The following is a 22,997-nucleotide window of genomic DNA, read 5'->3' on the forward strand; positions in this document are numbered from 1 at the left end:
TGGCCCGCCAGGTGCCTCTGTCCACAGGATTTCCCAGGCGAGAATACTGGAGTGGGTTGCCATTTCCTTCTCCAGGGAATCTTCCCGACCCAGGGATCAAACCCAGGTCTCCTGCACTGCAGGTGGATTCTTTACTGTTGAGCCTCCGGGGAAGCCATGTGGGAAGCTATGATTCCTACACATGTGCATACGTGCGCACGCGCACACACACACACACACATGCACAGAGTACCTTTTGAGGACATTGGCAACTAAACGTCCAAAAGCAGCTCCACACAGCAGAGAAGGCACGAAAAGGCCACTTGGAACAGAAATGCCGTAAGTCCAACACGCAAGTGAGAAATAGAGGACGAAGAACAAGGCCAAAGTGACGGGGCTAAATGTACCTGCGAAGCAAGAGCAGACTGACCTGAGTCCACCAAGATGCTTACCAAGGCCTCCCAGACCAGCCAGCTCCCACCAGGTCCTACTGCATCCTGTCCGGTTCACCTCCAGTGCTGGAGGCAGAAAGCCTATCTTTGTCTGGGGTGATGTCACCAACAAAAAGCCCTGTTCTTGCTCAAAATTAGGGGTAAGCCAAGCTGTGTCTGAGGGTAAACGGAAGGGGCGGGTGAATAATCATTTGTACCTGCCCCAAAGCCCAGCCCCTGAGACTCACTATCCTGGTGGAAAAGCTGAAGGATGGCAGACTCCTGGGGATTGAAGAAGAGGGTGGCCATGTCATTGTAGGTCTCGTTGGGACAAAAAAAGGTCTTGATACTTGAATTCACATCTTCTGATGTGACCTGAGAAACAAGAATCAAAAAGTCAAACACAGGTCCCTGACCAGGGCACTTGAGATTTCAACTGGGACGTCTCCAGAGAGGTTGCAGCAAACCTGGCATGCAAGCTTTACTCATAATAAAACAGGTAGCAAAAGTAGATTGAGATCCAAAAGCAGCCAACTGTGATACTGTATTCCTCAGATTTTGAGAAAGAATCAGGATGATGGCCCTTATTCATCCACAGCTGCAACAAAAATATAACTATACCCAAGATTCACTGTAGGTCTGGCTCAGTGCTACTTCTGTCAGAGGCACTGGGGGAAGCCTGGCCCCCAGGGACCACGGACCGTGGAGGACGAGGTAGAGGCCTGACAAGAGGCCCAGAGTGGTCAGGTGGCTGCAGAGGAGAGTGGGCACTGTGTACCTAAGCCCAGCTTTGTTCCAAGTGGAAAAAGCCTCTGCCCCGAGTTTGCTGCAGAAGAAACCTGTGTCTATGAGGCCTACTGCAGATACCTTGCTCCTGGCTGCCTATCCCTCACCTGGCTGAACAAAACCCAAGTTGGGAAAAGACGGGATTTCTTCACATCCCAGCCCTCTTACCCCCTTCATCATCTTGTGTGAGCAGATGAGAGCCTGGCACTGCTAGACTCATCAGTGCGGTGTTTGTTTTCTGGCTGCTGGTGTTCAGCAGCACAGGGGGTGAACCTCATACCTGTCCCTGGGCAAACAACTAATGGGTGTTACTGCAAAGCTAACTGAGGAGACGGATCGTTCCTGGATCCCATTCTATCAATGATACTGTAGAGATGCCCTTACGTGGACACTGTAATGATAGCAGGCCATGGGCTAGTATAATTCTACGAGGTGCGCCTGGCTGGGCAACAGCCCAATGAAGGCTGCTGCAGGAAACAGGGAGCGCCCCCTATGGGCAGAACCTGGCATGGAGGAGAAGGCAACTGGGATGTGTGTGCACAGTTGTCGAGGGTGGACAAGCTGAGGAAACAGCTTAATAACCAACAATGCAATGTTTCCCCAACTTAGGTCTGGATGAACCCAGTGCTGAAGGCGCTCTGGAAAGAGTCCTGTGGTCAAGCGCATAGAGGAGCATCACTGCACTTGCTGGAAATCAGTGTATCTGCAACGAGCAGGGAACAGGCTCCATGATCAGACAGACCCAACATGCACCCTGTCACCCTCCTATGACTTCAGGAAAGGTACTCCATTTCGTGAAGCTTCCGTTTCCTCATCTGTAACAGGGGAATGACACCTATCTCAGGCTACCTATTACTAGCTGACTGGTCTTGGGCAAGACCTCAGTTTGCCTCAGTTTTCTCATCTGTCAAGTGGGGACAATACTAGCCAGAGTGGCCATGGTAAAAACTAAGTGAGGTCATGGGTGTGCAGTGCTTAGTGGAGCACCTGGCACACGAAGAACACGCCGAACATTCCTAACACTTACTGGAACTTTAAAGGCCCGGAGAAGTCCTGTGTTTAAGAAACCTACTTAGGCCTGGTTATCTCATTTGACCACAGAATCTGTTTCCATTTGTTTGCTCTTGAATCGTGTATAAATGCTCCTTAGAACACACTTTGGAAAGTATTGGCCTGGAAAGGAGGTGGTCTTGGGGAATAACCATCAACCGGGATCAACAGATTTTTCCTGTGAAAAGCCAGAGAGTAACTATTTTAGGCTTTGCAAGCCACATATAGTCTCTAGTGCATGTTCTTCTGGCTTTCCTTTCCCAACTCTTAGAACTGTAAAAACCATTTTTAGCTCGGGGGCTACACAATAACAAGCAGTTGCCAAGGGCTAGATGTGGTCCATGGACCATAGTTTACTGACCTCTGATTGAGTATATTCTAGCCATTTAGTGTTCCTGGGGACATGGAAGATGCAGCCGTTCTAGACAAAAGCCCAAAGGGGCTCGGAGGGACTCCAGTAGCTCCCCAGGGGCCATTAAGACATGTACTGAGAGAACCTCCAGCCTCCACCCTAGGGTTCACTCTTAGACCCAACACACATTGTAAACTAAGCTCCAATGCCTACCTCACTGTGGGGGTCGGGGGAGAGACAGGAGTCCCCTCTATGATGACCAGGACTGTTCACAAAAGTGAAAAAGAGCCAGTTTGGTGAACACCCTCTCTTAGGTAAAATGACAGCTACGAACCCCAGCCCACCCCCATCCCCCACCCAGCAATCTGACTCAGGTGTGGAACAGTGAACCGATGCACCTACTGGCTCTCAACAGAGGCACGTCGTACATTCTCGATGCTTCGTCTCTGTGGACGTAGGACAAGGGCAGCAGGTGCACAGGGGGTTACCTGGAGCGGGATGGAGTCATTCCCGACTTGAACCGCAGAAGTCACCTGGCGGCATTCTCCCAACACCATGGAGGCCACAAACACCACCACGGTGGTCACCAGGGTCACCAGGAGGCTCTCCAAGACTCTAGGGGGCAAGCACAGCTGTTAGCATGGGTCACAAAGCTACCTGGTCTTGGGAACTTGAAACTGCCTACCCCCAACCCTCCCTGCCCCAGAGCACGCAGAGCTGCCCCTGGGCAGTCAGCACACGCGCAGAATGTATCAGCGGCTTGCTGTGTTCCAGCAATCTCTATGTACAAATCTGTACAGGTGGTAGTGGCGAGGCTGCTGCGGCCACATCATCTCTCTCCAAGGAATGAACGGCTTCCCACTTTAAGTCCCAGGTGAGAGTCTCATGACAGCGCAACCCTTGGCGGGGCCGATACTGACTCTGCCACGTGTCCCGTGGCCAAGTCCAGAGAGGCCGGGAGCCAGAGTGGCTCTGATATAAGTTAAGCTCAGCCGCAGTCTCTTGGACTGTCTGATAAACACATTTCTGTTCTCAGTCTTAGACATGACCTGGAAGCTGGCGTGGGAAGTGGGGTCTATTCCTCAGGAGAGATGGCCCGGTCCACACAGGGCCGGGGAGCCACAGCAGGTGGGGGAGGCGACTGCGAGGGTACCTGACGAGCTTAGGTTTCGGGTGCACGTTTCGCATACGGTACTTTGCAAGCCTCTTGTTCAGACAGTTGAACGTGGCTCCCAGGAGGCCCCCAATGACCCCCATCGCGATGAAGAAACCCAAGTCCATAGCTGTCCAGAGATGACATTTTTTATCAGAGTCAGAGCACTGAGAGAAAGGGCAGGGGAGGGAGAGAGAAAAACCAGAGTGCCTGTGAGAACAGGAAGGGGCAGGAGCAGAGAAGACAGAGACGAGAGCTGAAGCGGTGCTGGAATCCTGCCCACACTGAGCACACGCATGCAGAAGACTACAGGGCCCAGGTGCACCTACCTCTGCCAGCTTCTCTCTGATACTTTACTTAAGAGCAATTGTCACGGGTCAAAAAAGAAATTCTGAGCGCAAGGACAAAACATACCTTAAACTCGCCGAAGTTCAGCAGCCCAGGGAGCTGGAAGGAACCCCAACTTCCAAACTGAATTCCAGAACGAAAGAAATTGAGGGTGAAGGTGGCAGACATGGAGCAGAAGAGCTGGGAAACAGGGACAAAAACAAAAACAGCTCATAGCCGCAAGTCCTTCTTCTTCCTGGATGCGTCCCGTAAACCTACTGCTCCACACAGAGACCTCCAACTCCAGGTCTGGACATGGGGCTCAGGTGACCACGGCTGTAAGTTCACCTCAAGTGTGAAAAGCTGGAAATCGGGCTAGTAGGAGTTTGCATTCAGCCTTTTGTGGACTATTTAAAGTCTATCGTGCACCAGACCCTATGCTAAAAGAGGAACAGCAAACACCAGAGGAAGATGTGTTCCCTGAGCGAGCAGACAGGAGCTCAGTCAGGACCACAGCTGGTCTCACGTTTCCAGTCAGATAGTTCGTCATAAGAGGGTAACGTCTCACTGGGGACGGGAAGTATGTTAATATGGGAAATAGAGAACAGTCCACAGGAGTTAATATGGGAAGTAGAGAACAGTCCATAGGAGGATATAGGCATCTAGAGCAAAGGAAGTCAGTGTGGCCTCATCAAAACTATAGGTTAGCCTGAAACTATCCATTAAATCGAGCCTTTTACCACTGCTATATGTCCCTTATTCACTTTGGTAATTCCCCTTGTCTCAAAGTCTGCTTTAACACTAATAAATTACTTTTTGTTGTTGAGTTGCTCAGTTGTGTGACTCTCTTGCAACCCCATGGGCTGCAGCTCATCAGGCTCCCCTGTCTATGGGATTTCCCAGGCAAGAGTACTGGAGGGGGTTGCCATTTCCTTCTCCAGGGGTCTTCCCGACCCAGGGATTGAATCCAAGTCTCCTGCACTGGCAGGTGGATTCTTTACCACGGAACCACCGACAGCAGCCTTATTTTGGTTAGTGCTGACATGGTCTACCTTTTCTGTTCCTTTTATTTTCAGACATTTATGACTGTACATAAAGTATGTCTGTGGTAAACAGCGAAAGAGGAGAAAAAAAACTCCTGGTAAATGTATCGAGTAAGAGTTGTCCAGATGAAACCTGGGGTGGGGGTGGGTGGTTAAGCTCGGGGAAGGCCCTCCTTACCACTCTCCATGTGAGCCCTTGGTTCCAGAAGGACGAACCCTCCTCCAGACTGAACAGGGTGCCCCCAATGGGGGCCCCAAAAGCCGCAGCAACTCCGGCAGCTGCCCCTGCTGATACAAAGTCCCGCTTGTCTCTAAGGGGTGGAGAGAGAGATGGTTTATCTCAGAAACAGTCCTCAGGCTGCAAAGGGCAGTTTTCTAACTTCCTTATGCACCGACATTCTATTATCTCGAGACCCAAGAACAGTCAGGGCTCACAAAGGGCTTCGATTTCTGCTGAAGTGACTCAGCACTGAACACAGTTCACGAACCAGCCAGGTGCTCTCCCCTATTTGAACCCCGCCAGGCGGGAGGCTCCCTGACATTAGCAACTCCAAGCATGAACTCTCAGAAGGCAGGTCGAAGACTTCCGGTGTCACCACTGAGCCACCGGCTCCCTAGACCTTCCTTCCAGAAAGCCCAATACCAGAGAAAATGGCCAAGTGTGGCTGCAAGCAGAAGGACAGGTGACAGTACCTGGCAGGAAGGTGAGAAGGTGGACCCCAACCTGGGTGTGGGCCCCTGACTGCAAGGGCCTCGCCAGGCATGCAGGTCAGTAACACCTGCAAATCGCACAGGGTGCAGAGACCTTCCAAGCCTGAAGTGGCGGACCAAGTAAATAAACTCCATTCTTGATAATATGCCAGTGGACTTTCTTGGTTGTATTTTTTATCTTGGACCATGTTCTTTGTTGCCAGAGATGCTTCTAGGCCCTGGGTTATGGCAAAACAGAAGCTGTGATGCCTGCTTGCCCCTTGTGCTCCTAATTTTCAGAAAAATAATTCAAAGCCCACCTACTTCCTGATGGTCGGGTTCTGCATGCAGCCCACCCAAGGCAGGGAGACTATGAGCCTGGTTAGAGCAGGTACAAGGTCTCAGTGGCAATAAACAGCTTGTTTAAAAAAAAAAAAAACACCCCAATTTCTAACCTTTCCATACCTGTCACTTCGAAAATAGGGAAAGTTAAACTGGATCTTTCGTAAGGAGATGCTCTGAAACTAGAACAGGAGAAAACAGAGTTAGGGAGGGGCCCGAGGCTGCAGGAAGCCACAGCACTGGGAGTCCCTGCAGCCTGACCGCTCCTGGGCAGGAGCCACAAGGAGGAGAGTCTAGGACAGCACCTGCTAAAAGAGCTGACTTTGAGGAGGAACTTCTTTCCTACCCCCGGATTCCTTCAGAAACTGCGTTTTGTACATAGTCAACAAGTCTGAAAGGAAAAGGGGAGACAGCTGGGTAAAGGGTGGAGAGGAACTGAAAGCTGCTACAGAAGACGTGAGCTCTGCTCGGGGCAGTCACCAGGGAAGAGCCAAGTGACTGCCTGACAAAATCTCAGACTACCGCCCCGCCCCGGCCTGGCCTCCTTCTACCTCTCGGCTTACTTCCTAGAGGCCAGTGCATGGAGATGAGATGAGGCAGTAACGAGAGAGATCAAAAGATGGGCTCTGGGCGACAGGGTCTTCTCTCCTTCTCCTGGACAACACAGCGACCGCAGCAACTCCCTCCCCTTAGAATGTGAGACATAAACTGTCTACAAGTGACAGTTCACAAGGAACTGAGACTTTCCTCTGTGGACCAGCCTGTGAGAAGGGGAGTCTGGGAGTCCTGAGTGAGCCCCTTGGCCTCCCTGAGCCTCGGCTCCTCATCTAGGAATGATGCTGATGAGGACAACTAAACCCGAGGGGGCTTTTTTCTGGTTGGGCCACATGGCTTGTGGGATCTTAGTTCCCTGACCGGGGATGGGACCCAGGCCCATGGCAGTGGAAGCTCAGAGTCCTAACCACTGGACTCACCAGGGAAGTCCCTGAAGTGGCTTTAAAGAAGAGAGGAGATGGGACAAGAGAGTTTGGCCCAGATGGCACCTGATGAACAGCAGCTGTTATTCCCTTGCCGCATCCAACAGTATCAGCATCGGCCTGTGCCTGAAACCATCATAGCCAAGGCTTCCAGCCTCTCTCGGGATGCTCTGCAAGCCACCCTGTGTGCAGGCGCTTGGCAATGGCTGTGGGAGCACCGGGTGACTTTCGTTTGAACTCTCTCTCTGTTCCATTTCTGCTCCCAGGACCCTGCAGGGCCCCAATACAACCTCCAGGTACCAGCTACCTGCTCTCCTGGGAGATAGACCTCATAGTTTCTCATCAACCCAAACTGATAATGGATCCCAAGGCCACATTAGGGTGCTCTTGATGGATTTTCTCCCGATTTTAACTACGGACATGTCCCTGCCCAGGAGGCCCACTCTGAAGGCCAATCCGCCCCCGATAGCCCATCAACCCTTACCTGTGGGAGGCCAGCCCCCACCACTGCTCCACTGTGGATCATGGGGCCTTCCTTCCCCACAAAGAGCCCTGGGAACAGGTGGAAAAAGGCAAGACAATCTATCAGCACAGAACAATTTTTGTTACATAGACCTTTCTCTTTACAACTATAAAACAGAGGTGATCAAGTGACTTGCTAACAGTGAGTCAAATCCTTATCAAATAAAGAGAAAGTAACCTTGAAATTTTTGGAGAAGGAAATGGCAACCCACTCCAGTGTTCCTGCCTGGAGAATCCCAGGGACAGGGGAGCCTGGTGGGCTGCTGTCTCTGGGGTGGCACAGAGTTGGACACGACTGAAGCGACTTAGCAGCAGCGGCAGCAACCTTGAAATTCCAAATTGGGGGTCAGCAAATCGTAGCCTGTGGGCCAAGACAGGCTTGCTGCCTATTTTTATACAGCCCAAGAGCTCAGAATGGTTTTTACGTTCTTGAGTGGATACATCTGAAGTGGTTATGTAAGTTTAAGCACCTACACAATAGCTCTTTTTTGCCACTTGGCCCACAAAGCCTAAAATATTTACCATCTGGCACAAAAATCTTGCTGACTTTGCTAAAAGCCAACTCCACAAACCAACTAGATAGTCGCTCTACTTTGAAACTCAATGGTGCGCTGGTCAGACAGCTCTGAATGGTAACTTATTAACAGCGTTTACATTTAAAAACTAACTCATCAACAAAAAGTGCAGAGATCTGTTTGAGGGTAGAAACTTCCAAGGCCACATCTGCTTAATGTACACCCATAATGATTCTTGTCGCCTTCAATCCTGGAAGGCTTGAAAGATAAACGTCAGGAAGATGCTTTTGTGACTTCCCTGGTGGTCCGGTGGCTAAGACTCCAAGCTCCCAATGCAGGGGACCTGGGCTTGATCCCTGGTCAAGGAAGTAGATTCCACATGCTACAACTAAAAAGACCCTGTGTGCTGCAAATAACAGGGCTTCTGAGATGGTGCAGTAAAGAAATGGTGCCTCCTACAGGAAATGTAGGAGATGCGGGTTTGATCCCTGTGTTGGGAAGATCCCCTGGAGGAGGAAATGGCAACCCACTCAAATACCCCTGCTTGGAGAATCCCAGGAACAGAGGAGCCTGGCAGGCTACAGTCCACGAGGTCAGAAAGAGTTGGACACGACTGAGGATGCTTGCACACCACAAATAAGACCCGCACAGCCAAATAAATATTTTTAAAAAAGAAAAAAAGAAGAAAGAAAGACCCTCCTGACCTCCAGCCACACTGAACAGCACTCCAAAGACTTTGCAGAGCAGGGTCCGGAGACGGACGATTCCAGGCACTTTCACGCCATTCAGATAGCATTTGATCTCGGGGATCCCAGAACCGGCTGCCACTGGCTGAGGGGGAGAGCAGGCATACTCAGAAACTCAGAACCCACTGGGCTCACCCTGGACAGCACCACACTCAGTAGGCCTGATGCATTTCTAACAAGTTCCTGGTGATTTAACATCTCCTGCGAGGGGAGGCTTTTCAACAGTCAGTCAGTTCAGTTCAGTTCATGTCCGACTCTTTGTGACCCCATGAACCACAGCACACCAGGCCTCCCTGTCCATGACCAACTCCTGGAGTCTACTCAAACCCATGTCCATCGAGTTGGTGATGCCATCCAACCATCTCATCCTCTGTTGTCCCCTTCTCCTCCTGCCCTCAATCTTTCCCAGCATCAGGGTCTTTTCAAATGAGTCAGCTCTTCGCATCAGGTAGCCAAATGCCGCCCTTCATTTCCGGAGACTCTTACCTCATTTGTCTAAGCTGGGTATTGGTCACTTTTAAAGTTCTTTAAGGTTTAAAGCCGGAGAAGGCAATGGCACCCCACTCCAGTACTTTTGCCTAGAAAATCCACGGATGGAGGAGCCTGGTAGGCTGTAGTCCATGGGGTCGCTAGAGTCGGACATGACTGAGCGACTTCACTTTCACTTTTCACTTTCATGCATTGGAGAAGGAAATGGCAACCCACTCCAGTGTTCTTGCTTGGAGAATCCCAGGGACGGGAAAGCCTGGTGGGCTGCCGTCTATGGGGTCGCACAGAGTCGGACACGACTGACGCGACTTAGCAGCAGCAGCAGCAAGGTTTAAAGCATTTGTTATTCTAAGGTGTTTTCACAATTCCCCAGGGGTTTCTTCTAATGTGCTGTCAAGGTTGAGAGGCAACCTCCTAGTCCAGATTGTTCCCCTTTAATCTCCCCAGAGGCTGAAACCACTTTCAGAAAACCTCTCTAAGTGAAAGAGAGATCACTTTTTCTACAAGACACTAAATCAGTGTCTTGACATTTCGGAAATGGAGATAGAGAAAAATGGACTCCCCAACAACCTCATGAGCAAGAAGACCCCCACTGCCTCACCCCCATCACACCTCACCTCAATTAGGACAAGAAGGCTTGCGAAAAAGACAAACGTCAAGTTGAAACCCAAGAGTTCCAGGAGGGACAGCGCGAGACAGCCTTTCTGGCTGCACTCCTCCACCGCTGCAGAAATGGGGTTAAGGAAAACGAGCCTGCCAGTAGGGGCGGTTCTGCCACCACTAAGTATGAAGCAGTTTTTCTTCCTCTGAAGCATGGGGGCTGCTTACTGCACATCTTCCTGTTTTCCACATATAAACTTCACAAAAACACAACTGTCTGAGATATCTTCTCATTGGTGTTTTCAGTCATTAAGTCATGTCTGACTCTTTCGCGACCCCATGGACTGTAGCCTGCTGGGCTCCTCTGTCCAAGGGATTTCCCAGGCAAGAATACTGGAGTGGGTCGCCATTTCTTTCTCCAGGGGATGTTCTCAACCCAGGGATAGAAACCGCGACTCTTGCATGGGCAGGCGTTGAGCCACCAGGGAAGCCTTTGTCTCCTACACTAGGAACCATTTTAAAATCATGAAATACTTCAAACATTACAAGATGTACAAACATCTGTACCCTCAGAGCCTTAACAAATCTCAGTGTTAAGCCACATCTGCTCCAGGTGCTTTTTGAAAATTCAAACACTAGATACCGTTCAAAACAGCAACAAAACCCCTTGTGTCTCCCTCCCTCTTTCATGGAAGAAACCCCTAAGGTGAACCCTTGCACATCCTCCCCGGAACACGTCCATGTGCATCCATACTGTTCTGAGTGTTTCTGAAATTAAAACAGTGGCGTTGCGGTTGATGCACCTTCTACCCTTGCTCTCTTTCCCTCAACACTTTTTGAGAATTAGCCATGTTGATCTAAAAGCTCTGGTTCATTTTAACTTCTATGTGAAATTACACCATCTAAATTACAACTGGCCCACTCTCCCATCTTGCTGTGACAGCAGTGTTCTGCAATCCCAGAGATGCAATGAACATCTCTGTGCATGTCTGAGGGCCACGCCTAGAACACAAACGCAGGAGTCAGGGACACACACCGTCCTGTGTATTTAACTTTCACTTCCCTGCTGGTGGTGAGGTAAGCGCTCTTCCACAGGAGTCAGGGACGCGCACCGTCCTGTGTATTTAACTTTCACTTCCCTGCTGGTGGTGAGGTAAGCGCTCTTCCACAGGTCATTTTCCTCTTCTGAGAACTGTCTGCTCACATCCTTTGTATGTTTTTCTACTGAGCTGTTTTCGGCTTTTTTCTTAATTGAGTTGCTGTTCTCCCTCTATTATGGATACTAATTATCTGTCTCTTAAATGCACAGAGAGTCACTTCTCCTAAGCTGTAAACTTGTTTTTCAGTTTGTTTATGGAGTTTTATTGTCTGAGTTTTTTTTTTTTGATGCGTGTATAAACAGAATGTTTACTTTGATGTCATCAAGTTTATTGATCTTCATGCCTTCTGGAGTTCTTAGAGATTACTCCCTGGTCTTGACGTTACACAGTCTCTTCAAGTTTTGTTTTGCCTATTTACATCTTTAATCCATCTGGAATTAATGTATAGTACAAAGTAAGAATCTAATTTTGTATTTTTCCAGATGGGTAACCAATCTCCCAGCATCTTTTATTAACAAACCTATCCTTTCTCACTGATTTATAATATCAACTCTGTCACTCACTGCATTGCTGTATGTGTGTGGGCCCATTTCTGCTTCTCTATTACTTTCCACTGGTCTAACTGGGTGTTCTTGTACCAATATGACACTGGGTTAATTACTATATCTTAAATTATGTAAATCTTGACATCTAGGACGGCCAGTCCCATCTGCTGTTCAAAGCTGTCTCAGATACTTTGGGCTCTTTATGATTCCACACAAATTTAGGAAGAGAATTATTTTCAAGTTCCATGAACAATTCTAGTGAGATTTTCCTTGGAACCACAATCAGTTCACAGACTGATAAGAAAAAACAGGTATCTGGGCTTCGTGTCTTACTACCATGACCATGAGCATCTTTCTATTCAAGTCTTCCTCTGTGTCCTTTGATAATAATGCAAAACTTTAATCACAAGTGGCCAATAAGTAGCTCTTCAAAGATCACGTCTGTAAACTCATTTCTGTATGGGAAAGCAGGGTGAGCAACCACACATGTTGGGGAACACTGTGACCCTTGTAAAGGATACATGCCTGCACCACACCAAACTTGAGCTGCGTGAAGAGCCGAGCAAAGAAGTCCACGAAGAGACCCACCTGGGAAGAGGACAAGAGCTGTCACCTGAGTTTCCACACTGTCATAGGCACTCCCCTGGAAACACAGCCCCCCACCCCCCACCGCTTGTTCTCCTTGGTCACATGCACCCATGCTACCAACAGGCCATGTGTGAACAGGCCTTTCCTTAGTCAAGGAGTGCCCCACCTGAGTCTGGTCCCACAGCCCTTCTGAGGACAAAAGAAGGGGTGTAGCTAAGTTGTCAGAAGGAGAGTTACAACACATAGGGATAAGAATAAAAAAAGAACCTCAGACCAAGGAAGACTGAGAGTGCTTAGAAATAGTACAGAGGCGTGTGAGGGCCTGCTCTGCTCTTCCCAAAGGTAGGGTCAAAAGGAGAAAGCCAAACACACTTTCAGTGATCCTTAGCTGGGTAAGTGTAGAAAACATTAGGGTATCAGAATATTACTTTGAAAGCCAGTACCTACTCAGGAGTAGTATATGGCTGTTGCACATGTTATTGTTCATTCACTAAGTTATGTCCGACTCTTTGCAACCACCTTGACTGCAGCATGCCAGGCTCCTGTCCTCCACTATCTCTCAGAGTTTGCTCAAGTTCTTGTCCATTGATGATGCCATCCAACCATCTCATCTCCTGTCACCCCCTTCTCCTTCTGCCCTCAATCTTTCCCAGCATCAGGATTTTTTCCAATGAGTTGGCTCTTTGCATCAGGCAGCCAAAGTATATTCAGGACTGATTTCCTTTAGGATTGACTGGTTTGATCTCCTTGTATTCCAAGGGACTCTCAAGAGTCTTCTCCAACACCACAATTCAAAAGCATTGATTCTTTGGCACTCTGTTATTACCATTTTATAAATCATGACTTCGATTTATAACCATTGTATAGCCAATGATTAGCCTGGTGAATAAGAGAAAACCACTCCTGTTCCACTAGCTCACTCTCTGAAGGGCATGCTCAGGACTTAACAGAGAACTGGGAAGACTTCTGACCATGTGAATTCAGGATCAAAGGCTTTGTGCCTTTAACTCTGGTCTTCCCACAAACCAGTGCTTGGGGGGCTTTTAAATATTGAAACAATAAACAGTGACAGATCAAAGGAGAAGAGAGCCAGCAGCAAGAGGAGATGGTTGCTACATTATTAAGGCAGGTCTGCTTTCAGACCTGCCTTAAGGCAGAACAGGAGGGTGTTCGGTAAAGTTGCTAGAGTTTGACACGACGGTTGCAGAAAGACTAACACCTATATGGCTAGTGACTATGCTTATTACAAGGTAATCTGCAACCAGGAAACTATAAAGCAAAATAAAACAATTAAATCAGCCCACGATTCCCCACAATGGCAGAACATTATCAAAGAGGCCTCCTGAATGCTATTAATCTTAAATAGTAAGATGTTCCTTCATCTCTGAATTTACTACAGTAAAAATCTGAAATTAAAACCTGTGGTCAGTTCCTATGGCTATGTTATGTTTAAATACGCATTTACACTTAATGAGTACGTTATCTAGAATTAAGTTTGAAACCTGTGGTTAATTCTAGAGAAAGGTGATGAACAGGCTACTGCTTAAGAATACATATACACTGTTACGGGCTAATGTTTGTGGTCTCCCCTGCCCACTCCCAAATTCATATGTTGAAATGCTAACCTCCTCTAATTAGGAGGTGGGGGGGGGGCCTCTGTAGGTAATTAGGTCATGAATAGCATTAGTGTCCTTATAAAAGAGACCCCAGAGAGCTCCCTTGCCTCTCCTGCCACCTGAAGACACAGCAAAAAGACGGCCATATGTGAATGACGAATTGGGCCCTCACCAGACACCAGATCTGTTGGCCTGGACATTTCAGACCCCAGAACTATGAAAAGTAAATGCCTGTTGTTTAAACCCCTCAGTCCACGGTACTTTTGCTATAGCAGTCTGTATGGATGAAGACAATCCCCTTTTCTAACAATGTATTGTCAGAAAATCAGATTTGACATTTATCATTTGGATTGTCTACTAACTCTTCCAGCTTCTCTGCTCCGGGTTGAAGCACGGTGAGTCAGCAGTTATGGTTCCAGACTTTTGCTATGACAATCTTTGGCAATATTTCATGATTTCTTCTTGTCTGGGATTCATCTGTGAATGTGCTGACGCAGAACCCTGTGCACTCAGGCGTATTCCTCTACCCACAACTGCCAGCTCTACCTTCTAGGTAAAATGAGCAGTGTTCAGGGAAGAGGGATGGCGTAATGAGTTCATGGAGATCCGCGATGTCCTATTTACTGGCATGCTGTGCTCGAGCAAAGAGCATAATAGCCACACTTTCGTTCTCATCATGTTGCTTTCTCCCTGCACAGTGACTTCAGCATCCACTAAGCACTCTCCCCACTCTGCCATCTACCTAATGGGACCACATAACAAAGGACAGGTCTTGAGCAAGACTTCAAGTGCTTTAAAGGACATCAGTGTTGCATGGCTCACTTTCATTTCAGAAATTGAAAAGTATAAAAAAAGTATCAGGATTACACTTAAAAAAGAAAGAAAGAAAAAAGGCATTCTCTGTTAGAAGGACAAATGACTTATCTGCCAGACTGGCACATGCCCTCTGCCCTCTGCTGCCCCTTGGCCCACAATCTCCTCGCCTGCTCACCAGACCGGTGCAGACTCCAATGGCAAACACCATCATCCACTTGACTGCCTCATACTTGCGACCTTTCTGTTCACAAAGGAAAAGAATGACTCAGGATTATGATGGCAGCAACGGGGAACTACATCTTAGGCAACCAGTTTCAGACTAAATTCCACATGGACAGCAAGCACAGAGATGATGTCTGGTGTGGTAGGGAAGCTTTACAATGCAAGAATGAAGAACGCGAAGGGCCAGGCCAGGTGCACTGACAGTGGACATGCTGGCTGGCAGGTTGAAGGACTAAGGAATTAACAGATTTAATTTAGTTAATAGATGGTATTAATAAATATCCCATGAAAAGGGTTAAGAGTCCAAAGGTTAAGGAAATCACTAAAGTATTTAGAACAAAAAAGAGGCTGTCCAAAAGAGACACAGATGTATAGAAAAGCCTTTTGGACTCTACAGGAGAAGGCGAGGGTTGAGAGAATAGCATTGAAATATGTATATTATCATATGTGAAACAGATCACCAGTCTAGGTTCGATGCATGAGACAGAGTGCTCAGGGGTGGCATGGGGAGGGAGGTGGGAGGGGGGTTCAGGATGGGGAACACATGTACACCCATGGCTGATTCATGTCAATGTATGGCAAAAACCACTACAATATTGTAAAGTAATTAGTCTCCAATTAAAATAAATAAATTAAAAAAAGAAAAAGAGGCTGTCATAAAACCTACTTGGTCCCAAAAGATCAATAAGGAACTCACCTTATTATCCATAGTCTCCAAAACTTCCAGATAAGGGTCATTGATACAGCGATCATAATCCAAACTCTGAAAGAGGGATGTGTGAGTAAAGAAAAAGTTATAAGCAGATAAGAAGAATTACCATAACCTAGAAAGGATAAACCTTCCAGTTCCCACCACTCAAAGCACTGATGGCCAGAGCAGCACTCAGGAAGGGCTTGTTAGAAACACAGACTCTTGGACGCCCTCAGGTCCTTCTTAATCAAAATCACTTACATGGACGTTTCAGCAGCACCCCTGTAGGTGAATACGCTTTAGGAAGTTTTAAACTACATATTTTTAAGTGCCCTGTTTCTGCCAAACACTAAAGTCCTCATGCCCTCACTGGTGTTACCCAACTTACTCCATTAATGAACAAATGCTTCCATTAACCAGAACCAAATTAATTAAGCAAGTCTAATTTTAAGTATCTTCTGCAGTTAGGATCTGTGAAAAAGAGGTGAGTCACGAGACAAACGTGGAGACTGTTTTAAAAAAAACAACTTCCAGTTTATGTTAGAAGAGGCACAGATCCAGCCTGGCTCCTAAAACAGTTCCTTAAACTTCACGGAACACAGCAGTTTCGCAAACAATCTGCAGGTGTGCCAGGGACATTTCTGAGGAACAATTCAAAGGAAGTGATTTTATTTCTACATCATGCACAAGCAGTAGCAGTCTGGCACCAAAGGAAAACAGTCTGCTGTGTGCTCTCTCCCCATAACCTGTTGCTACCTACACATCAGCTAGTGAACAAACTTGGGACACTGGCCTGGTGGCCACACTCCCACACAGGAGTTCAGAGTCAGCCGCTAAACAAACGCAGGTGTGACATGTGATAGTTCATTCCATTTCTGTGACTACCCAAAGTCCAAATTCCTTTTCTAAAAGGGTCCTGGAGTAGCAGCAGGTGACTGATCAAATCAACTTTTATCCACCCAATATGCAAGACTATGTAGTCATAGGGCTTCCCAGGTGGTACTAGTGGTAAAGAACCTGCCTGCCAATACAGGGGACGTAAGAGACTCGGGTTGGGAAGATCCCCTGCAGGAGGGCATGGCAACCCACTTCAGTGTTCTTGCCTGGAGAATCCCATGGACAGAGGAGTCTGGCAGGCTACAGTCCATAGGGTTGCACAGAGTTGGACACGACTGAATAGACTTAGCACGCACACATTCATGTAGCCATTAAAAGAATTTGGACAGGTCTTCAAGGACAGATGTGGCCAATGTGCAAAGATTAAGTTAAAAAGGCAAGATGCAAAATAAATAAATAAAGGCAGATGTAGATTAAAAGGTGTAATAGCATCCTATTTTGATTAAACAAAGATTTGTATGTCAGCAAACAATAGAAAACGTTTGGGAAAACCGTTCACAATGGTTAACTCTGAGGTGGTATTTCAGTAGGCACTCACATCTGGATATTACTTAAAATTTTCCTGGCAAATATGGTGAACATTTTTTTATATTAAAACAAAATTGTCTGCCTGATTATAAAACAAAAAAAAACAATCAGGGGAAAAAAAAAAAACCAACCATTAAACAATATTTCTGCTGGGAAACTAGACCCATCAGTGAATGATTAAACATATGTGTATTTAGTGGTAATATATATACACATATATGGTTTACATACACACACACACACACACATATGCACACACATACAGTAGACCCTTGAACAACAAAGGGGTTAGGGGAAGCAACTTTCCACACAGGTAAAAATCCACATTTTGCTATTTCTTCCTCAAAAATGAAGAATTTGATAAATGGCTCAACCAAGGACAACAAGCTGAAATAATGTGGATAGAATCAGGACTCAACCCTAGTTCTTTAGATTCCACACACTGTGATCTCTAATGCAACACAAATTTTTCCCCACACTTAAAGATTTATAAAATGAAAATACAATATTTATTGGAAAAAACAAAAACAACAAACTTGCATGTAAGTGGACCTGAGCACTTTAAACTCATGTTGTTCAAGGGGTAACTGTATGTCCACACACATATACATATATATGTGTGTATGTGTACACACACACACATTTTAATCAATTAAGTGACATCACATTCTAGGAACAAATGGGAAAAATTAACATGTTGAAAAATATGATATCCTTCATGCCCAATATGTATAAAAATCACTAGCAATTATTTGCTTGATGGTTCTAATAATGCTTAGGCTCCATAAACATTGAGAAGGTTTGCAGACATCCACAACAGGCAAAGGTATAGCCACAGAAAGTAGATTAGTGCTTGCCTACGGTCAGGGGCAAGAAGAGTGGGCGGTGACTGCTAACAGGTGCATGTTTTCTCTCCGGGTGATGAAAATATTCTGAAATTGATTTGATGATAGTTGTGCAACTCTGTGAATATACTAAAAACCACTGCATGTACAATTTAAATGGGTAAATTGTATAGAATGTGAATTATAGCTCCATAAGGCTATTAAAAGGGGCATTTAGAAAGAACTGTAATACAAGAACACCAAACTTTTTTTTTTAAGCTTTGAAAATTTGACATTTGGTAAACATGTACCCATGAACTATATGATCTATTATTAAAACCAGATAATTACTTCTCCTTTGTCATGACTAATTTTCTGTTATTTCTGCTGTATATGTTGCTCTTTGGTTTGGGAAACTAACAACTTCTTTAAAATAAAATTCTTTAAAAATAAAACTTGTATAGGTAGGCTGCAGGGCTGATGTCCATGGTTATGAGCAAACATGGCATTCGGCTACAGGGCACAAATGGGGACTGAGGTGTAGCCCAAATTCACTCAGGAAGGCATCTTACGGCCCACACAAAAAGCACCTTCGATGGGCCTTTAGCAGAGGTGTCGGCGTTGAAATGACTCAGAGAGGGGAGGCCTGTTAGAAATTCTAAGTCCTCAGCTCTAAGGGGGTGCCTTTTTCTACCTCAAAAGGGCACTATAGGTTCTGTGGCATGCAGAAAAACAATACTCCTTGGGAATGGTCTCATCCCACAAACAGGGAGTTGACATTATTCAAACCATCTATAATGAGAATGGATGTCAAACGGGGATTCTAACATCTTGTAAGATCCCCAACTTATTAAAGAAAAAGTCAAGTACATACAATGAACTTTTACTAAGGCAGGAACTGTGTGTGCTAGTCACTTGGTTGTGTCCAACTCTTTGTGAGCCCATGGACTGTAGCCTGCCAGGCTCCTCTATCCGTGGAATTCTCTAGGCCAAGAATACCAGGGTGGGTAGCCATTCCCTTCTCCAGGGGATCTTCCCAACCCAGGGATTGAACCCAGGTTTCCCGCATTGCAGGCGATTCTTTACCAGCTGAGCTACCAGGGAAGCCCACTAAGGCAGGAAGTAGCACATTTTATAAAGATCTTCAGCAAGAAGGGTTTTCTAGTTGATCCCTCATAAATAAAATCTGAGCTGACTTTTCTGAATCAATGCCTAACTAACTTGCTCTTACAGCAGATGCTCTCAAGAAGATGGTTAATTGAGAAATATTAATGACTCACACGGAAGAACATTAACCCATAAAATTTACACAAATATGCATATCAGGTGAGAGGAAATGCATTACTGACATGAGTGCAATTTAGCAAAAAGAGTGAAGGGAACAGAAGATCAATGGAGCAGACATGCAGTGTTGAGATCTCAGGAGGAGGATAAAGGCTGGGACAGTGTCAGTTGTAACCATTAGAATGATATCACCAGGTTCAAGGAGGGACGGCGAGGTGACAGCATGAAATGGATTATCATACTAATTCTTGCAAATCTTTCTACTGTGTACAAGCAAACACGTATTTAAGAATTATGGGACTTCCCTGATGGTCCAGGGACTAAGACTCCATGCTCCCAAAGCAGGGGGCCCAGGTTCCATCCCTGGTCAGGGAACTAGATCCCACATGCTGCAACTAAGAGTTTGCATGCCTTGACGAAGATTCAAGGTCCCGCTTGCTGCAACTAAGACCTGGCGCAGCCAAATAAAATAAATTTTTAAGAAGAAATATGAGACAATACATCATTGGATATAGTGCTTTTTGATTGATTAAAAGCACTCACATCAGAGTAACACATTATGCCACTGCGGTACAGTTGGCAAATTTTAGACTCTTAAAATTATTTTGTTAAGTCAATTGCAAGGGGAAAAAAAAAAGATGAAACAAAACAAAACAAAGATGAAGGTGGAATCTACTTCATCTCAAACCTATTTGACTTAAAAGATGTATCAAGTGCAAGGTTAGGACCTTACTTGGAACCCAACTCAAACAAACTATGAAAAAGTACTTATGACATTTATAAGACAACTAGAAAACCCAAACACTGGTTGTTTGACATCAAGGACTTACTGTGAATTTCTCAGGTGTGAAAATGGCACTGGCTTATGATAGGAAAAAAAGTGTCCTTACCCACTAGAGACTCGAACTGAATTATTTATGGGTGAAATGATATGATGCATAGACTTTCCTTCAAGATAATAGGGGACCGGGGAAGCGGATGGGCACACACATGCAACACGGTCAGGCACGACTGAACGATGCTGTGTGACGAGTACAGGGGGTTTTCAGTGTACTATTCTGCCCATTTGTCTACATTTATGATCTGTAGCTTCTCATGGAACTTAAAAAAAGTTCCATGAGAAGCTACTAATCATAATAGATACACTAAATTCTACAGCAAGCGTACATAAGATATTAGAAAGAAAATTAGTCTGGGTATGTTACTGCTCTAGAATATTGAATTTTTAAAGTACATGGTATTATTTTTTTTTAAGTCATTAAGTATAGACACGATTAATCTCACTTTGAGAATTAGTTCTAAGAAAGCAATTAAAGATAAACAAGAAAGGATGGTCACCACCATGCAATTCATAACACAGAAAAGTCAGATAAAAAACATTATCTTATTTCATAGATAATGAAATACTATTTCCCCATTTAAAAATGAATTACAGAAAAGTATCTATTGATAAACAAAAATTTGTTATCAACTGGGAGGGAAAACCATGTTAAAATAGTGTATTTAGTAAAATTTCACTTTGTTATTTAAAAGAAGGCACGGAAAAGGACGTTTAATAAAATGAACAGTCATCTTTTCATGAACAGGATTGTAGATTTTTCCCTAGCTTCTTTTTGCAAATCATATGAAAATCCTCTATCACAACCATGGCTTGTTTTTGCCATTTCAAAAGTCACAGAAATGTCACTATAAGCTGACTAAATAATAAAAGGTATACTCTAGCAGCACTGGCCTTCGGAGAAGGCAATGGCACCCCACTCCAGTACTCTTGCCTGGAAAATCCCATGGATGGAGGAGCCTGGTAGGCTGCGGTCCATGGGGTCGCTAAAAGTCAGACATGACTGAGCGACTTCACTTTCACTTTTCACTTTCATGCACTGGAGAAGGAAATGGCAACCCACTCCAGTGTTCTCGCCTAGAGAATCCCAGGGACAGGGCAGCCTGGTGGGCTGCCGTCTATGGGGTCGCACAGAGTCGGACATGACTGCAGCGACTTAGCAGCAGCAGCAGCACTGGCCCTACTGCTCCCCACCACACAAAACACACACACACACTCTCTCTCTCTGAGTCCCGTGCATGAAGTCAGGAACTATAACCAAGAACTGACAATTCCGAGAGAAGCTGCTTGGGCAGGAAACAATCATCTGAAAACTCAGTTCTCTTAGAAGAAAAGCAAGGCTTCCTGGCTCACACATGTTTACAAGCAAATGCTGTCAGTGGCTTTGACTCTGGGTCTCTCCAAGTTACAAAAGCAAACAGTCTAATGGCAAACACATGCTCTAACCAGGTTAAGGTGCAATAGACTGATGAAAGCCTGGAGACACACTCAGACCCTGCTTTGAAGCTAAGGTGAAAAAAGGGCTTCTTAAACAGCCCATTCTGACAAAGAAGTTATCTCTTACCTACTCACTCCCTGGGAGAGAAGGTCACAGAGCATCTCTGGTTGGAATCCCAATGCTTAAGTCTGAAGTGAGCTGGTCATTCACTTCTTCTGTTACCCAGACAGCATCTAAGAATCTTACCTCATAGTCTTTCCTTGGAAGGATCTCATCCTCCTCCTCCTGTGTTTCTCCAAGGATGGTCTAGAAAACCAAATACAGAGCAGGGAGACCCTTTCAATGTTTTTAAAAGTGGAAAGAGACAGAAGGATTTGCTGAAACCAGCTACTAATTTCTAAATCCTCTGTAGCCATTATCATCAAATGGGAACACCTAAAACAAACAAACAAAAACATTTTGGGATGGGGGTGATGTGGTGAGGGTATACAGTCATCAGCTGAGCTCTTCACGCCTACCATACATTCTTCAAATCACCACTCATCTTCAGGACACTTCAAAGATGTCACCTGCCAGCTTAAGAGGGAAAGAATTCAGGTTCCTTCTGACAACACGTGGAGTCTTACATCAGGAGAGACTTGTCAACTCTGAGGATACAACTCAAGTTTTCCCAGGGTGCTTTGCAGAGGGAAGCTGGATTATCAGTGACCCAGAAAGGGTGAAGGATACAGTGACAGAGCGCTGGAAAAACTAAGCCAGCGGCATGATATGCAAAGTCCAGTGAAGGGGCTCATTCTGAAAATGCTCGTTTCATTCAAAACTCCTTTTAGGTGGAAACTAAAAAATTAATATGGATGAGATTGACTGGAGCTGGCCTAGATCTTCCCTCAGATTCCAGGGAGGGCTTATGAGAAAAGACCCCAGACTTGGGCACGTGAAGTCGTGCAGATGCTTCGAGAGCCCGGCGTGAGGAGCCCAGGCCCCACCCGCGGCCACCTGCGGGCCTAGCTCGACCCGGCCCCACCCCCGGCAACGCCTCTTGCAGTCCCTTAGCAACCGCCCCCTCCCCAGCCCGACTCCACCCGCTCCTTACCAGCTCCTCCGGGGTGCGGGTCTCACGGTCACCGCAGCAGCAACACCACCTGCAGCAGCAGCACAGGGACCCCCTGCATCCCGCCATCTTCCTCCTTTACTGCCACTCTGGACCCCTCTGCCAACCCCCCTCCCACCCAGGATCCGCGCCTCACGTGACTGGTCCCGGGAGTGTCACGTGGCCCTCTCGAGCTTGAGGATGGAGACGGGGAGTGGCTGCAGACGGGTGGGGCGAGGGCTCGCGTCACATGACGGCGGAGGGCCGGCTTCCAACGAGACTTCTGGGCGCGGCCATGTTGGGGGCGGGGCTTCCGGGCGTCCGCGAGGGCGGTTTCCGTCCTCTGCTCCCGCCTCCCTTAGCAACCTGACACCCGCGCCTCGCCTCCTCCCGAGCCCCGCCCCCTCCGCCGGAGCCTCGTTAGCCGCCACACCGCTGCGGAGGCCGCTAGTTCTGAGTCATCAGTGACCAGAGGGTGAGTGACGGCGAGGCATACGTCGCCCGCAGGGGAGACCCGG

The 22,997-nt window shown here is 46.6% G+C and overlaps 1 protein-coding gene across 2 annotated transcripts in view; it reads right to left on the reverse strand.

Moving 5' to 3' along the window:
• The window catches only part of CLCN6 (chloride voltage-gated channel 6), a 34,066-nt gene extending 11,270 nt beyond the window's left edge, over nucleotides 1–22,796 (reverse strand). Inside the window, exons 1-15 of one of the 2 annotated variants that reach the window (XM_027564883.1) lie at nucleotides 22,483–22,796; nucleotides 21,636–21,695; nucleotides 15,587–15,652; nucleotides 14,843–14,908; nucleotides 12,169–12,235; nucleotides 10,020–10,126; nucleotides 8,872–8,998; nucleotides 7,615–7,682; nucleotides 6,277–6,335; nucleotides 5,300–5,432; nucleotides 4,166–4,279; nucleotides 3,752–3,918; nucleotides 3,087–3,213; nucleotides 659–785; nucleotides 233–386 (exon numbers count right to left, since the gene is read on the reverse strand). In XM_027564883.1, the coding sequence (XP_027420684.1) occupies nucleotides 233–386; nucleotides 659–785; nucleotides 3,087–3,213; nucleotides 3,752–3,918; nucleotides 4,166–4,279; nucleotides 5,300–5,432; nucleotides 6,277–6,335; nucleotides 7,615–7,682; nucleotides 8,872–8,998; nucleotides 10,020–10,126; nucleotides 12,169–12,235; nucleotides 14,843–14,908; nucleotides 15,587–15,652; nucleotides 21,636–21,695; nucleotides 22,483–22,569 (1,529 nt within the window). In that variant the 5' untranslated portion in view covers nucleotides 22,570–22,796. The remainder of the gene's footprint in view (nucleotides 1–232; nucleotides 387–658; nucleotides 786–3,086; nucleotides 3,214–3,751; nucleotides 3,919–4,165; nucleotides 4,280–5,299; nucleotides 5,433–6,276; nucleotides 6,336–7,614; nucleotides 7,683–8,871; nucleotides 8,999–10,019; nucleotides 10,127–12,168; nucleotides 12,236–14,842; nucleotides 14,909–15,586; nucleotides 15,653–21,635; nucleotides 21,696–22,482) is intronic. The other variant, XM_027564884.1, reaches the window with a different exon arrangement.
• Nucleotides 22,797–22,997: the final 201 nt, after the last annotated feature.

The sequence above is a fragment of the Bos indicus x Bos taurus genome, chromosome 16 (genome assembly GCF_003369695.1).
Source record: "Bos indicus x Bos taurus breed Angus x Brahman F1 hybrid chromosome 16, Bos_hybrid_MaternalHap_v2.0, whole genome shotgun sequence".
NCBI classification, from domain to species: Eukaryota; Metazoa; Chordata; class Mammalia; order Artiodactyla; family Bovidae; genus Bos; species Bos indicus x Bos taurus.